The sequence below is a fragment of the Carassius carassius genome, chromosome 39 (assembly GCF_963082965.1).
Source record: "Carassius carassius chromosome 39, fCarCar2.1, whole genome shotgun sequence".
NCBI lineage: Eukaryota > Metazoa > Chordata > Actinopteri > Cypriniformes > Cyprinidae > Carassius > Carassius carassius.
Window position 1 is genome coordinate 23,362,821 of NC_081793.1, and position 18,171 is coordinate 23,380,991.

At 35.4% G+C, this 18,171-nt stretch overlaps 1 protein-coding gene across 1 annotated transcript in view; it reads left to right on the forward strand.

Annotated features, from left to right (window-relative positions):
- Nucleotides 1-16,891, forward strand: part of LOC132121669 (protoheme IX farnesyltransferase, mitochondrial-like) — a 59,296-nt gene extending 42,405 nt beyond the window's left edge. Inside the window, exons 6-7 of the mRNA XM_059531325.1 lie at nt 11,823-12,055; nt 15,593-16,891. Coding sequence (XP_059387308.1) covers nt 11,823-12,055; nt 15,593-16,017 — 658 coding nt within the window. The 3' untranslated portion in view covers nt 16,018-16,891. The remainder of the gene's footprint in view (nt 1-11,822; nt 12,056-15,592) is intronic.
- The last annotated feature ends 1,280 nt before the right edge of the window (nt 16,892-18,171 follow it).

Sequence of the window (18,171 nt, forward strand, 5' to 3'; positions counted from 1 at the left end):
TTCAGTCGTGCAGCCAAATTATGACTGAATGAGAGAGGTAAATGTAGATATTTGAAATGCACTTTTTTTTCTAAGTATTATTCACTGCTCTTTTTCACACAGCAGGTTTTTTGTGTGTGTCCTATTTTTTTTTCTGGACAACCTTCTGATGGATTTTACTTTAAATTGTGAGTTCCATTCAGGTTTCATGCCATTGGCACTTTTTTTGAAGGATTGTTTACAATTTCACAGCAAAAGCTATAAAGCTTTTTCCCAGTAAATAATAAAATACAATGCACTGCAATTTTATTCTGTTTTATCCTTATTCTTCGTGAAAATATGTTCTGAAAGATTCCTTAATAAGCTTTGTTCGGGATGTTAAACTACTTTAGGAGCTCTAAGGACTGCCATGGTGAAAACATTATTTGAAATCTCCTTGTGAAATTTGCTAGAGTATGGGTCAGTGTTCTGATTGCAGAAGAGTTCGACAAAGGATTACTAACACAATAAAACAACTCCAGGTATATTTTTGATGAGGATATGACAGTGCAAAATGGTTAAAATCTCTTAAATCTATGCTGAATGATAAAGACCATTTATTAATAATTTACTTGGGGAAAAAATGGAAAAAACTAAAATATAAGTACATAAACTGATTAATCGAGTAATCGTAAAAAATAATCGACAGATTAATCGATTATCAAAATAATCGTTAGTTGCAGCCCTAGCTGCAACCAAAGCCGGCAATACCACCAATTTAATGAAGCATTTGTTTGGATGAGTGTTTTGCCCTCCTTCCCCGTTTAGTTTGGTCTACTCCATTGCGTATCTTGAAACACGCCCCCTGTCACGTCGTCTAAAAAACAGAGAGAGACAGATTTATCCGGTACAGCGAATTTCTCTGAGCAGCAGGCCACTGTATACGTTCACTTAAAACATAACAGACTGTGTTTACGAGAATACTTTCAGAGACAATTATTTTGATATAATTGTGTGTTCATTCAGAAGTTACGATACGCGAAAGATGAATTCATTCTCTGTACGCGCATTGTCTGAAATGCTGCTTTGAGTGAGCGCGGAACGCGTGCAAATTTTTTAAAACGCTTGAATCAGCAATATTTCTAAACAAGTGCAAACGATCAGCTACCGAGCCAAAGATTATCTATTATTGAACATCTCGAATGAATAAAGACTTCAAGTTCATCTGTAAAGCACATAAAGCTATTGTTTGAGTTTATAAACTTCTATTTCATGCATGATTCGTATGGATCTGTTAACTGAATGCAAAGTGTGAGTTCTAGAAGAATGTTTGTTTCTTGATGAGCATGTATCGCTCACTAGGAGTCGCTAAATGAACAGCTGCTGGTCTTTTTTTTTTTCAACGGAGGATCAGTTTCCCTATTGGTTAAAATCCCCAAACCGTTTACTTAAATATTAAATTAATTAATTACATCAAAACAGGGGCGTTTACTTTATGATGTGGTGGGTTGCTGTGGGCCAGAAAGTCCAGGCCCACTTTTTGGTCCCAGTCCGCCCCTGAATGGCGCACTCCCAGTGGCGTAGCCAGGGGAGGGGCCATGGGGGCACTGGCCCCTCCTGAAAACTGATTGGCCCCCCAGTGTGCCCCCACCCTTCTACTTGTCTGTCACTCACAAATTCAAATCATAATCTTTCAGTTTAGTAAATAACTCATGATTACGTCGCAATGCTTCTCAACGAGGACCAAGAATGGCGAGCTGCTGTTTTCCAACGAAAAAAAGCACACGGTAAATTGATCTATTTTATATAGCTTATGTTTTTCGATTAGCGAGTTGTTGCAGTGCAACAAGTGTTTGGCACTAACGTTAACGTCTTTCGGTGTTAGACCAGGTTCGATGACGATGTTATCTCCTAGAGCAGACCAAGATGCTAATCATTATATTTACTATGCTCCTCTGATGCTGAATGTAAAAGGGGTTTACTGCGTTACGATTTACTTATTTTTCGGCCGAACGCGCCGATATAAGTTAGGCAACAACGCAATTTAAAGCAATGGTTTAAAAAATTATAATTGCAATTCTAATAAAGTCATTATTGAATCATGCAGTCGATTAGCGACTTTTTTCACTTAAGTGAGGTGACGAAACAAATCGTATGATGTTTATCTAACGCTCCACACTTGAGACTTTTTTTACAGTCTATGGGTGAGACACATGCAAAAACATAGTTTTTTTTTTTACTGGTCAATTTTGAGATTTGGGGCTGTTTGTCTTCAATAACATGTCTTCTTTCAGACTTGTGGTGAAAAAAAAGTCCAAAATACACATATAGGTCTTTATTTTACTACACCTTTAGTCTATTTGCGTCTGTAGATTTCTCATAAATTCAGTTGGCGTTCTAAATCACCATGGTGCTCCGCGATTGCGGTCTGCACCCTGGAAAAAATCGCAGAATTGTACTTTTTTTAAATGAACCAGATACATAAACCCATTATAAGCCACATTTTACATAGAAAATGAACTACATCCACTGTATTTAGTCTGCAGGACAGTGGTTTTGTTGTTGTTTATTTGTTTGGTCAGTATTAACAGTTGTTTGGCTAAAATAAATTGTAATTTCTATAACTTGATGTTTACTTGCTATACAATATATTGTAGTTTTCTTGAATTTTGTGTCAAAGTAAATAAAATGAGTCTCAAATTCGGCGTGTACTGTGTTTTCACAGAAGTTATTGACAAAAAATCATTTGATGACACCCAGAAACATTCTCAAATAAAAAAATCATACATAAATATTTAATGCATGATTAAATAGCAAAATCAATAACTAATACTAAAATAACACTGGACTAATTAAGCTATTCTAAACTATTTCTATAGGATCCACATATTTTACATGTTAAACTAAAGCTACCTTTTTGAACAAGTAGCTATCTAACAAAGTATGGATATATGATATTTTTAAATCAATATGCTCAAGATTAATTAGCCTTGACATAAGTAGATTTTGTTTATTCATCAATGCAAATTTACTGCAACTGCTGCTATGCAAATTGAATGGGATGTGGATAATAAACAAAAACAATTTATTATATTAAATTTATATTAGTTATATGAATTCATTAATTGTGTATTTATTTCTATGAATTATTAATGTTATTCTGTATTTATATAAATAAGGCTATTATTTATATATATATATATATATAGGCTATTATAAATAAATTCTATTATTATTACTATTTGTGAGTTGTACACTGTTCATACATTGGATTCTTTTATTTATTACAGTTTTTCTTTCACTTTTGTAAAGTGAAATGTTAATACAAATTGTATTTGATTGTTTTGATTTAGAGCAGTGAATAACTGTTATTAAAATATAAAAAAAAGCTATTAAAATATAATAGGGTATCACTGTTTATTACTGATTTTATAGGTTACTGAACTCTTGAAATGATTTGGATATACAGTTCAAACAACACAAGATTGGCCCCTCTGTATTAATCGTGGCCCCTCTTGTGCCCCCCAGTTGAAAAAATCCTAGAATCGCCCCTGCGCACTCCTATCCAAAAAGCACAACCAGTTGTATTAATAATGTTATCCTGAGTGTGAAGTGTTACCAGAATTTGTTTTAATTAAGGTGAAAAATAAACGTTTTGTGTTTAATGTATTTGTGTTGATGTTGAAATGGATTTTAAAACAAATGGTATCGAAAAAAGTCGAAACTGAGGTATCGAAATTGGCACCGGATCGAAAGATTTTGAACAATACCCAGCCCTATTGTCTAATATCTGTAGTGCTGACCAGCTGCTCGCGCACCTGTTCTGCGTAACCTGATTCACGTGTGTGTAGGTGTGCCCCTCTCTGTTCTTCCCATCTCACTCCACTGCTGACAATGGATGGGTCAGGATGCTCATCCATCAACAGACTCTAGTTGATTAGACAAGCTGACTAATTTGTATTTTATCTTTGGTGCTTTAAAGTGAAGGCTTTTATAGTTGCAACTTATAAAAGATGGTGTTAGCATGCCAATATTTTTAGACTAGCATGCTAAACTACTTCATATTAGGCTAAAAGAGCAGGAATATAACAATGAGTTTGCTAGGCCAACCCGGAAGTTAGCATCACCTTGGTTCTATGACAAAATCCAAAGGATTTTTCCACCGGCTTTTGGATTATTATAGACTGTAAACTCTGTGACCAACAAAAGTTTATGATTCTTACTTTATTTGTTCATTGTAATGATAATCTTTACAACTGAGTGCAACTTTTATGAATTTTGAAGCCTGAAAATGATGTTAGAAGTAGGCTGTAAATATATAGGCTATAAACAAACTACACCATGGTCACATGACTTCGATGTTATGACCATTAAGCACAAAAATACATCAGCACTCTATGGGTAATTTTGCAGACTGGACTCAAACTTGCATCACCCACATAAGCACGAAGTCACACGTAGCGCAACATCTGAAACACCTACACTAGCTCTGACTAAAAAAAGTTGATTTAAGAAGCATGTTATATCCATCTCCGCCATTTTTACATACGTTTTTGAGTGCGATACCACACCTAACACCACCACACATTTGACAGACACTACTTCTTGCTAATTGGGTGTGTTAGTGGAATTTACCAGAACAGGACCTCTGCCCTCTTTCACTCCCTCAAGGGTCACTTTCCAACAACAAAAGGGGCAGATCTGTTGATGTGAGGGTATAAGAAATAACTCAAGCAGTCACAGTAATCCAAACACTGGGCTTATCCCGCTGTTGTGTGTGAATCTCAAACACACACTCACAAACCATGAGCGGCGATGATCCAGAGTGCATAAGAGCGTATGTTTTGTCATGTCTACCCATTCCGGCTCATTCTACAACCTAGTGCCCTTTTATTTTGAATTGCAAAAAAAATTATTATTGAACGATCATGGTCAAGGCTAACTGTTCAGTTTCAGATTTGTATATGCATAGTAAATGTTGAAAGTAAATGTTACTTTTTAGATATATCTATAAAAATGTAGAATTGGACTGGATTGGATCATAAACAGCTTTGTGGTTTCTGAGGCAGATTAGATTTTGATAAGTAATAAAATATACTTGTATAAAATGATTGAATTATTTATCAATCTATTTATTTATCAAAAGCCCCCCCCCCCCCCCACAATTATTATGATAGTGACAGTCTGAGTGGTGAAAGGAAAGATAAGAAGTCGAATGGAAATGCAGGTACACATTTTCTAAAGCTGTTCTTGTGTGATCTATGACTGCTGGCCATGTCATGTCACACGTTATCTTCGTTTGGAAAAATGTGTAGCTGTGCAATTAACTCCCTTTCAAACACACAACATTCCTCACAGGCTAAATCCCATCTCGTTTTCTAAAACCGCTTTGGAGCAGAAGATAAAGAGGTGAGCAGATAAATGGTGCTCTGTTTCAAACTTCTGGAAGCATCCCCAGAGCTGCTTAATTACTGTGCGATTTAACCTCGCAGTAGCACGACACTAATTCAGCTGCACTGTAGGAGGTCTGTGCAGGTGGATTAAAGAGCAGCATTTATATGAAAGCAGACTAATGCAGCTATGATATGCACTCCTATTCTGTCACTCCAACAGCTAAATTGCTTTCCTGAATGTTTACCATGCATCACCAATCTAGACTGACTGTCAATGACAGGAGGAATTCATCAGCTTTGTAACTACATATTTTCACCTGACATTGCAGACCCGTTCACAAATGCACAGCATGCTAACAGTAGAGTCACCTACCAAAACATGTCATTACACACATTAGATGTGTCCTAGCGCAACCATTTATGCCTGCAAATGCACTCCTGTGTCTGTCAGTATGTTATTACGCTGTCCTCTTTAATCTTTGTGTTTGTGACTTTAACATTCTTATGATGTAAGGCTGAGGGCAGAGATGAGCACGAGAGACAGAAAAGCAGAATCTCACAGCTGTGAAACCTTTTGTACATTATTATTATATATATATATATATATATATATATATATATATATACATTTTTTTACTGCTTTCTCTGTTATGTATAGAAAGTTCAAAAGTTCATTTATTTGAAATGAGGACACAGTCATGGAGTAATTCACTCAAAAGTCAGTTCTGTCGTTATTTACTCACCCTCATGACATTCCAAACCTGCAGTTATGCAGAATGCTTGCACAATTTTTTTTCCACAAAATGAAAATGGACAGTGATTCTTACTGTGAAGCAACAAACAAAAAACTTATGGTGCTGCTGATGCGCTTGTGGTACTTTAACGTTGCTTTTTATTCAAATTACTGCCTATGTTTACCGAAATCCTTCGATTCTGTCGTGCATATCTTCAGTGTTAGTCAATGACACTTTAAGTAAACCGTTTTGCAACCAAGTTTATTTCCCACCGAAAGTCATCGTCGACTTCATGATTTAAGCTTCATATGGCATTCCACACAAGACCATGATGTCAGATATATTTGAATTATCAACTCAGAGTGCTTGTTTAAAACGACCCGTCAGATGAACAAAACCTTTGTAACGGTAGATAAATTCAATAATTTACATTTTACATTTATTCATTTAGCAGACGTTTTTATCCAGAGCGACTTAAAGTGCATTTAGGCTAGAAAATGTTTTTTTTTTGTTGTTTTTTTACACCTGTGTGAATGTTCCCTGGGAATTGAACCCACAACCTTTTGTGCTGCTAATGCAATGCTTTACCACTAAGCGGCAGGAACACGGAGTAGTAGTAGTAGTAGTAGTATTAGTAGTAGTAGTAATGAATGTACTTGAAATATATCGTTTTGGTGCATTAGAATAGCCCATTTATTCAAGTAGTATACACAGCAAATTCTGGTCTTTGGAATAAACTCCCTGGTAGTTAAAATCAACTCAATCTGAGTGTACATGCGTGACCATCAAATAGACTCCAGCACAGTGTTAAAATAACTCTGCTCTTGGAGTTGAATTTTTAACACTTTTTTAGAGTTAAAATTTAACACTTTCTGGAGTAAAAATACTAATCCTACAGTGAGTAACTTTAACTCTGAAATTGAGTTAAATATGAACTCCTTTACCAGTGTTAAAATCAACACTTAAAAACATTACATTTTACACTTCTTAGAGTTAATATTTAATGTTTTATGTGAAAATGGCTACACTGAATGCCATTCTCTTCACTAACTGCTTTTTATTTAAGCAAATCCATACATTAGCTTTAGAAATTCCATGCATGGACACACTTTGAAATTAACTGCAGTCATAAAATACTGTAAAATTTAACAGCAAAATGTTTACATTTAATACATAGGCATCCATGCCAAATAAAACTGCTTAGTAAAATTTTATAAAACATTGTCAACACATCACTGCATTATATAAAATCAAGCCGGCAGGATTATATATATAAAAAAAAAAGTAGTGCAGGATTGTTTCCTTCAGTTGTCAGGAGAGGATCATCAAGGCTTTGTCATGACTGAAACATAACATAAATGTCCCCTTTATAAACAATTTGTTAAAAATTAGGCATCAAGTACAATATTTGGAATAGGATAGTCTTAACAAACCTTATGAAATTTGACCAGATGATCTGTTGCCTCTCTAACACTGATCTTCTTGGGCCGCTTTCTTCCAGCTGGTTGTGGAGTAAGAAGATGAAGCAGGACAAATAGAGACTGTCACTGTCCCATTCTGGAGACAGAAAATAACAGTAGTTATTTCAAACCAGTATGTTTATGGCATCATTAAGTTAACAGCGTGGATTGTGTATCATAATACTGTATTTTACAAGTGAAAACTATTAGTGGGGTAGTTATTAGTTGTGTGATGGAGAGCAAACTAAATTTCTAAATTTCATACTGCACATATCCAAAGCCAAGGGGACTTTTCCACGCATCACTTTTTTTTAATTCAAGTAGTTATGAACAGCATTCACAAAGCATGAATTTACTGATGAGCTTTTGTAATAGACTAAATTTTAAGAAATAACTGTTGTGTTTTTAGCAGACTTTTGGAGATACATTTTTTTGGGAAATAATCAATAAAAACTTTAACCAGAAGATTAACTGATTCAAGTAAAAACATTACTATTTTAACGATGACTGTACCTGGATCATCAGTAGTATCAGATCCTTCTTTCAGTACAGCTTTCAGATGCTGTTTCAGGAGAGCAGTCTCTTTAAGGTTCCTGGCCTCCTGGATGACTTTTTCTTTGAAACTGGTATTCCATTTTTCCAGAAACCTTGAAGCAACCTCTGCTCCAAACATTAGTGAGAAGTCTTGCAAAATCTAATTAAAAAACAAAAGCCAACCGTTTAAACATATAATGTAACATAATATTTTTAATAAAATTTCATATTCTTATTTAATATTTACCAGTCCTTTTGACGTCCAAGAAACGAGGAAACATTTGTAATACATCAGCTGAGCGCTGTGGGTTGTGAAGAATCTGCTGAAAGTAGTGGAAAGTTTCTCTCATCTTCTGGAACACTAAGTCACGGTCAGTTGTGTGACTGAGGAGATACACAGCTTCCAGACATTCATCTCCCATTCGCTGGTCATCTATAGTTCCAATCGTTCTTGATAATGTGGGACCTCCTTTTAGCTCCACTCTGCTCTGTGATGCAGAGGTGGTTCTGGATTTACGTTGCACGGTCTTTATACGCCACTCAAGAAAGCCTTTGTTGCTCTGAATGTCATAGAAATGTTCCTGGGAGGAAGCAGTATCTTATGTTAGACAAAATAATACAATTACAGTGACTCAAGAGCGTATAAGATGTTTATGGTTCGGTAGGCAAACTTACATATCCTTTTTTAGAGTATGGGTCTTTCAAAGATGGGAACAGGGACACAATCCCAAGGGCATGGAACTCCTTTGTTGCTTTACTAACAGCTCTCCTGCAAAGATGAAACTAATGTCTTAAGATTCTTGTCTGATTTTTTTTTTTTTTTTTTTTTTAAATGATAAAGCCATGTCTTGAAGGTTCTTACCCTTCTTTTTCATGCATGTGAGCTACAATTATGTTCACCATTAACCGCCTTGTGGAATCTTTCAAACTCCCAGTGTCTTCATAGTACTCTTTGATCACAGTCATCCCTGCTGTCTTTGAAATTAGAATTTGCTTTATATTCTAAAAGAAAACATTTAGAAAAATTACAACCACACTTGGACTTTTTTTAAACAAAAACATTAATCTTAATCAAATAACCATACATACCATTGAATACTTTGAAAATGCATTTCTTTTCCAACATTGTCTACAGCATAAGATGTATTTGTATGGAAGTAAAAAAAAAAATTACATTTCTTGCACTGAAACTGTCCGTTAAAGGTTGAAGCATTTGAGATCCAGAAACACTGCTGCTTAAACTGCTTGAGACAGACAATGTATCTGTCAGACTTGGGGAGGAGGGTCCTTCAACAACCCCTTGCTGCAGGACAGTCAAATCTGAAGATCACAAAAACACAGTATTAGGCATATACAATCGAAGAGTTGCTTCAGCAAAACTCTTTTATGTACCATAGTGGATATATCCAGGGTCAGACAAAATAATCACATTATATATATCTCTGCTTACCACAAGTAGTGAGCGTAACATATTCTGTCTGATTTGAAGAGGCACCAAACTCTGTCAGGTCTGAGAAGTCAGCAGAATTCTTGGATGTTTCAGCAAACAGAAGTTCTGAAATGCACTCAGTTTGTCTCTGAGTCAAGACACAAACTCAGAAAATATCTATAAAACAAACATTCTTTTAATGTCCTACCATCATCAGTGTGGATGATAAAACACATTTCTTTGGTTGTTGCAAGTTTTGGAAATACATCCTCATCCACCTCTATCCCCTGGTCATCTGTGACTTTCAATGTTGTATTCTCTGGTATCATAAACTTCTGTTGGACTAAACCATAATACCAACAGGTTATTTAAAAAAGAAATTACTAAACTACTGCTACTTAGTCTTTATTAACTAAATACTAAATTTATAACTTACCTGCACTAAGAAAATCTGAGAAACAAACTTCTTCCAGTTTTATATATTTCTTCTTCCCTCCAAGTTGCACTTTTATCAACATCTTGACCTGAAATTAAAGAGAAAACATGTTATTTAACATAACTAATCTTAGTGTGATTGAGAACGCTATCTCTCTCTCTCTCTCTCTCTCTGTGTGTGTGTGTGTGTGTGTGTGTGTAAGTAAGTGTAAGTGTAAGCTGAAAACCACGCACTCTCAGACGTATTTATCATAGCTGTTACAATTCAAAAAATTACAGGCCTACACTTTCACGGCTCAAAATGTGTCTTATTAGCAGGGTACACTGCAGTTTATTAAAACATTAGGCAATGCTACAGACATGAGGCTGCTGCTGGATACAAGATATTACCTCGTCGACTAAGGTTTTTTGTCGGAGTCACCTCTTCAGTTTGACGGCAAAACACACATTTTCAGAAACATGGTGAAAGGAAAGATGGTAAGCTAATGTTAGCTCGTTCACATCAGAAAAAACAAAGAAAAAAACCCGCACAAACCAGCCACATGTTCGAGTTAACTTACGGTCAACAGTTCGCCACGACATTACAATACAGAACGTAACAGCTACGACAAAACGTATCTCCGTCAGAAAATATCAAACATTTTGAAATATATATTTTTTAATATGTATATAAATACGCTTTTACATACCTCACGACGAAGTACAAAACTCCATCAGTCCTTCGTGCTGCTGAACCAGGATTGTGTCATGGCGCACTTTCTTAACATTTAACTCCAGACGTGGTGTTAAAACACGCTCCTTAACACCAATGAATGAACTCCAAAATAAAACACAGCCAAGGAGTATCCCATAACACAAACTTTAGTCAGAGTTAAAAAAATAAACTCAAAAAATCTAACTCTTTCACACTTTTATGCCTAACTCCTAAATTTTCAACTCCAGAAATTTGCTGTGTAGGAAATGCCAGTGGCTTTGCTCCTAACACAGCAAATTTCTGGAGTTGAAAACAAACAACTCATCTCACCCGTTAACTTATGGAACTCATATAGACTCAAAACCCTTCCTCCACATAAAACAGCCATAACAATGATAATAACATTATGATGGAATCTCCTGCTGTTGGGCGGAATATTTGCCCTCTGCTTTGGTCTCGGTCTCAATACCCCTCTAATTTATGGAGCAGTTAGCTGTGAATTTGAACCAGACGCCTCTGCAGGATTGTAACTGACTTCTTTTAATAAACCTAAGAGGAAGTGGTTGTCCAATGGAGCACAGAGAATAGCGTCTGTGGCCAGGAGAGTTTAATCTGTAGCAGAGACCCACAAGCCTTTATTTTGATGTGATTTACAGAAACTGATGTTATGTATGTGCTTCATTTCTGCTTCTCTCTCGCTCTGTCTTTTTATGCATCACAATGTGTTGCACAGAATTTCTTGGTTTGATGTATAAAGACTTCGCATTTGTTGTTGGTTTCAGATTTGTAAACCGTTATTAATGTGTTCTGGGCCAGTACTTGCTGGTTTGTTTTAAAGAGGTCATCATGCATGAAGAATCAAACCATTTCTTGATCTTTTGAAATAAGAGTTCAGTGAACTCTGAAAACCAAAATTATATTAAAACTTGCTGACATCCACACTTAGTCGACATCATTTGCTGTCCAAAAGCCATGTTACTTTGTAATCTGCCATATTTTCAAGTGCAACATATTCAACAAGAATGAGAGATTATTTTGCCAATAAGTTGTCTTTATATTTGTTCATGAAAAATAAATTAACACAAAAACCTTACTTATAATAATATGTTAGAGCCCTTTAAACCCCAAATAGGAATCAAGTTTTTGTTGTTCTGAATTTGTCCTCCATCTCTGTGTTTCTCTCAGCCCTCTGCATGCCGTGTCATTCGCCCTGGCGTGTGGGATCTCAGGGGTGACCCTGTTGACCCTGGGTGTAAATCCCCTGACTGGCTTCCTGGGCGCCCTGAACATCTTCCTGTACACGTGCTGCTATACTCCCCTGAAACGCCTCAGCATCACCAACACCTGGGTGGGTGCCGTGGTGGGCGCCATCCCACCTGTAATGGGCTGGACAGCAGCCACCGGCTCTCTTGATCCAGGTACAAAGTCATCTTACGTGCACACACTAATGACTATTCCCACTGGAATGACTTTGATAAAGCATAATATACTCCTGTTCAAATAATTCACAAAAATGAAATCTTTTACTCACCATAGGTTCTAAACCTATATAGTTTTCATTCTCCTGTGGAACATTAAACGGGACGTTTTCTAGAATGTTCATGTTGCTCTTTTTCCATACATTTATACCATACAGTAACCAGTCTCCATCGAGCTAAAAAAAAAAAAAAACATGCCATATAAGTGGTCTGTATGACTTCTGTGCTATATTTCAAATCTTTTGAATCCAGTTTGATAGATTTTTTTTGTTTCTCAGAGAAGTATTTTAAGCTCACCAAGTCGTCATTTTTTTTTAAATGCAGTAAAAAAAAATATATATATATTTATATATTAAAGGAGCATTGCGTAGGTTCTGAAATTTCTAACCGTTACTGACACCAGTGGCCGTTAGAGGAACTGCAGCCAGTCTCATGCTCGTTCTCAGTGCGCACGCTTGTAAGCCCAAGTAGATGAGAACGCGCATGACGTCACATTTTGTGAATTTTCGCGCCAATTCGGGCCCGACTCCTCCATACACAATTGAGCCTACAGGCTGATAGAGGCAACCGTGGTGGACAGTCGAGGTGTAATTATTTTTTTTTGTACATCATGGTTGGCTCATACATGTACAAATGAAAACTCTATCCTAAAGATTTGTTTTAAGTAAAAACCTCCACATAGCTCCTTTAATATATTTAATATATTTAAAAAATTAACTTATTCCTATGATGCAAAGCTACATTTCCAGCAGCCATCCTGCAGAAATCATTCTAAAATGTTGATTTGGTGCTTCTTGCCTGAACTGCTTAATATTTTGGGTGACACTGATACATTTTTTTCAGTATTTTTTATGAACAAAGTTCAAAAGAAAAGTGTTTTAATTTGAAATGGAAATCTTTTGTGACATTATACATTTCTTTACTGTCACTTTTGATCAATTTAATGTGTCTTTGTTGAATGAAAGTATTTTCTTTTTCTAAAATAAAAATCATAATGACCCCACATATTTGAACACCAGCATATGTTTGCATATATTAAAATATGCTTGTAACCGATTGTTAAAAATTTGGAACTGCATTTTTGTCCATCCTTTGATTTTCAATATAAGGTTAAGAATAGCATTAACTTTCCTCATAAGAACAACTCATAAACGTTTGGAAAGATAACAGATGGTCATTTCTGGGTGAATGATTCCTTTAAGGTCCACATTCATCAATTCATCAGTTCTCTAGAGCTGTGAACTTCTCCTTAAAGCACCATACATTGCTATGTGTGCATGGATGACAATGCCAGTGTTATTATAAGACAATCATGTGATATCTTCTCTGTTGCCAGAGAGCTAAATGTGAGCGTTTCAACAGGAATTTCCTATCAGGCTCACACTGAGATGTGTCCTTGGCCTTAAAAGCCTTCTCTTGTGATTATTCCAGGGCTTTCACAGTTTATCCCACAGTTCAGAGAAGTGAAACTTGATGTGCAAGTTCCATATGGCACTTCTGACTTTTACAGACTGTTCTCCCAGACCCGATGTCCCTGTCCACTTTTGAGTGTTGTAGTTACATAAACACCCAGCATCCTGTGTGTTTTTTTTTGTTTGAGGACGTCTTTCGTCTAAGATCAAGTGCTGGTGGAAGACAGCAGGGGGTCTTTGGCCTGTTTTGCAAATTATTAAGAGTGCGCTGTTGTGGCAACCATTACATCTGTTTTCACAAGAGCAAACGCCTGAATTGTTTGTGTGCATACTTACATGTTTTTCCCCAGAGCATTGAAAACTCCATCTGTCTTTTATAGTAGTAGTTTCAGTGCCCTTTTCAAGCATGTTTATTAGGATATGCAAACCTAAATATTATTATGACCCCATCTAGGGTGAGGTCACAACATGAAGTGGATTGAAACAAACAGGTTTCATTCAGTATTTATTTATTTATAACTTCCATTTATTTAGTAGAGCTTTCTGTCTGAGAAACTGCATCTTTAATATATATTGTGGAAATGCTAAAGAGGGGTCAATTTTCAAGTAAAAAATGTAAGAAAAATGTTGATGCCTTCACTGTAGAAAAAAAATAATAAAATCAGGCAGCAGTGGTTGCCAGAATTTTACCATAAAATATATACAGTAGAAACATTTTAGGTTTTACGATTTTAACTTAAATTTACAGTTAAATACTGTAATTTCATTAACTGATATAATGTTAATATACCAACCTACTGAAGTACTGAAATCTGTTTTATCTGAAAACTTTGTAATACACTGATAACCAGCAAATCCAGGTAGTGATGAGAAAGTCACTTGATGAACCGAGTCCCATCACAAACCGCCTTTTAAAGATGCACAGTGTCATTCATGCAAACACTAAACACCATCATGGTAACACACATGAAACTGAAACTGTCATTTTTTCTTTTCTTTTTTTTTTCTTACAGCGTAGTTGGCTTCTTTAATCAACTGGAGAACTTGCCAGCAATCCTGAATGTATCAAGGCACTATGAAATCAGTTTCATTATTACCAATTTCAGTCCCCCCCCCCCCCCCAAAAAAAAAATTCTGTTTTAATTTTAAATTCTGTGCTTTATGTGAAGCAAATTGTTTCCAACAGTGGGAATTAAATGAATGCATGAAACTTTAACAATTTAATCTTTTAAAATGTAATCAAGTGAATCAAATGTGCTGCACAACAGTTTAATTAGTTTTAAAAGTTTGTGATATTGTGTTCAAAAACTTGTAAATAACTATTGTTGTTCATTTTATTTTAGGATTGCATACAAAATAATTTCTTGAATATTGATGAATGTTTGATTTATTTATACAAATTTACCAAATTCTGTGACATTGTGTTACACAGTAAATGCAATTTTTCTGTATTTGATTAAGCATAGGGCCTTCCTGTATATATATATAACATTAATCATTTCCTTTTTTTAAACTAAACGTTGTAGCCTGAATAGCATGATTTTTCATTTAATGTTTTACCCCCAATTAATGAATTAAATTATTTATAACACTGACATAATTATTACCACTCAACCACATACTGATCTTATATTAGTAGACCCTGCTGTCAACTGGACTGCAAGTTCAAGAACACCCATAGCGTAAAAAGATGACCTGAGGGTTTGAGGTCTCTGTCATTCTCCCCTGTGCTGTGTTTCCCAGAGGAGTATCTACAAGTGTGTTTTCTAAGATCACACACACACAAAGGCAGTGATGCACGTCATGCTCTGCTACCCCTGCACGGGCTGCTGTTTGTGCGGTGTCACCTTTCCACTCTTCCAGCTTCTGAATGCAGGAGAATGGTGTTTGTTTCCTCCACAGCAGGATGTGAAGGAACTTCAGTGATTGAACAGAGTGTTCTGTCATTGTTACTTTCCACACTCTCATTTCCTGCTTGCACACGTGCACTTCCCATGGTGTTTAAATGATCTGGGAGATCTTATTTGTGTATTCACTACTTCTCTTCCTCTCTCTGTCTCTCCAGGAGCACTCTTACTGGGGGCTTTCCTGTTCTCCTGGCAGTTTCCTCACTTTAATGCACTGAGCTGGAATCTAAGAGAGGACTATTCACGCGGCGGGTACCGAATGATGTCCGTCACCCATCCCGGCCTTTGTAAACGCGTGGCCCTCCGCCACAGCGTAGGCCTGATTGGCCTCTCAGCTTTGGGCCCCGTGCTGGATGTCACCACCTGGACGTTCCCCTTAGTCTCCCTGCCAATTAACCTTTACATCAGCTACCTGGCTTTCAGGTTTTATCACAATGGCGACAGGCAAAACGCTCGCAAGCTGTTTTTCTGTAGTCTCTGGCACCTGCCCATGCTGCTGCTGCTGGCCCTCACCTGCAAGAAGAGACCTGTGCCGCAGGACGAGGCAGCTGCAGCTCCCAGCACGACTTCTCTGGCTCTGTAGAGCAAACTCAATCCCCTGCCATTTTCATACTGGCTCAACAATTGCTGTCAGACCTAAAATTAATTGTCTTGGAGCTAAAAAGACACCAAAAGTTGTGTACCTTGGAGAGGGAAGCCATAACCTCTTATCATTGTTGTAAAAGTTTCCATCAGGAGAAAAAATTTAAAGTCCCTGAATCCACTCAGGTAACTTGTAAACAAATCAATTCTCGGTGTATGTAAATACATGATATATTTATTTGACGCATCCCCACTGTTGTCTGTAAACTCATAGACTGCTTCTATAGACTGATTTGTGTCTGTGGATCATTGAAATTAAGACAAGAAAACTTTTTGCCTAGAATTTGCAATTAACGTCACCATTACTGTGGATATTTTGGTTAGATGCAATATAGTCAAGATAATGGAGTACTGTTTGTTTTAATGCACCTTGCAAGTAATTGCCAAATTTGGAGTCATCTAATTACTTGCTAAATTAAATGTTTTCAAGTTTTCACTTTCTGAGTCTGTTAATTTTAATTTCGGCAATACATGATTCAGTAAAGAAATCGCTGAAACTCACTGCTGGCCCAGAAGTCTTCATTCTTCATGAAACTCCTTTCTTCTGAGTTGAGATGTTGAAAGGCTGGAGAACTCTCGGGTATTAGCTCCATCAAAAAATTCTTACTAGTCAAATAAACTCATTTGAACTCATCAGAACTGAATTACTGTTTATTCATTGAATGTAACAGTTCTGAATATCACTCATTCCAGCTATGTTTTGTTTGTTACTGATTCAGCGCCTTCACATTTTACCCATCTGACCTTTGTACCAATGACTTGTGTAAGACACATAAAGAATGAAAGTTATTCTTATTAAAATGTGTTGTGATCAAGCTTGTGTTTGAGTTTTGATTTGAAATCTTTGAAATGCAGTCACAATGTATCTCCAGTGCTGCCAGTAGAATCACATTTGCCTTCATTTTCTTCATTTCATTATTTAAATGTGATTATAAGTTTATATATATGTGTGTGTGTGTGTGTGTGTGTGTGTGTGTGTGTATTATGTTGAAAAGGTCTCATGCTTTATTTTATTTTTATAAAAAAAATACAGGAAAAACTAATATTGTGGAATACTATAATTTAAAATATTTGTATCTATTTTATTTAAAAATTTAATTTATTCTTGTGATGTCATTTATACATCTTCAGTGCCACATGATCCTTCATAAGTTCTGATATGCTAATTTGGTGCTTTAGAAGCATTTCTTATTAATGTGGAAGTTGATTCCTTAAACTGCTATTTATTTATAATTTTTAGGGATTTTTTGATGAATAAAAAATTTAAAATGGTATTTCAAAATGTACACATACTCACCTTTGATCGACATATATCCTTGCTGAATAAAAGTGGTAATGTATTTTTAAAATGACCCAAACCCCATGTATTTATAATACTATATATATATATATATATATATATATATATATATATATATATATATATATATATATATATAAAAAAGGGAACCACAACACATCCTAGATCTGAATGAATGAAATAGTCTTATTAAATACTTTGTAGATACATTGTGTTAAGTGTTCCCTTTGTTGTTTTTTTTGGCTATATATATATATCTATATATATATCTATATATATATCTATATATATATCTATATCTATATATCTATATCTATATATCTATATCTATATATCTATATCTATATATCTATATCTATATATCTATATCTATATATATATATATATATATATATATATATATATCTATATATCTATATCTATATCTATATATCTATATATCTATATATCTATATCTATATATATATATATATATATATATATATATATATCTATCTATATATATATATATATATATATATATAGATATATATCAATATATATATATATATATATATATATATATCAATATATATATATATCTATATATATATATATATAGATATATCATATTGTATTTGTGTGGTAGGTAGTTTACTATGCAGTGGTCATGAGTTGCATCAGAAAAGTATCTCACTGCATCTCCAGCCAGGACTAGAAACAACGTCTGGCTGCTCTGGACACATTTGGCTAAGATATCAACTCATATAATGTCCTAAGTATCGACCTCTGCACCTGTCCGGCTACAACACTCGA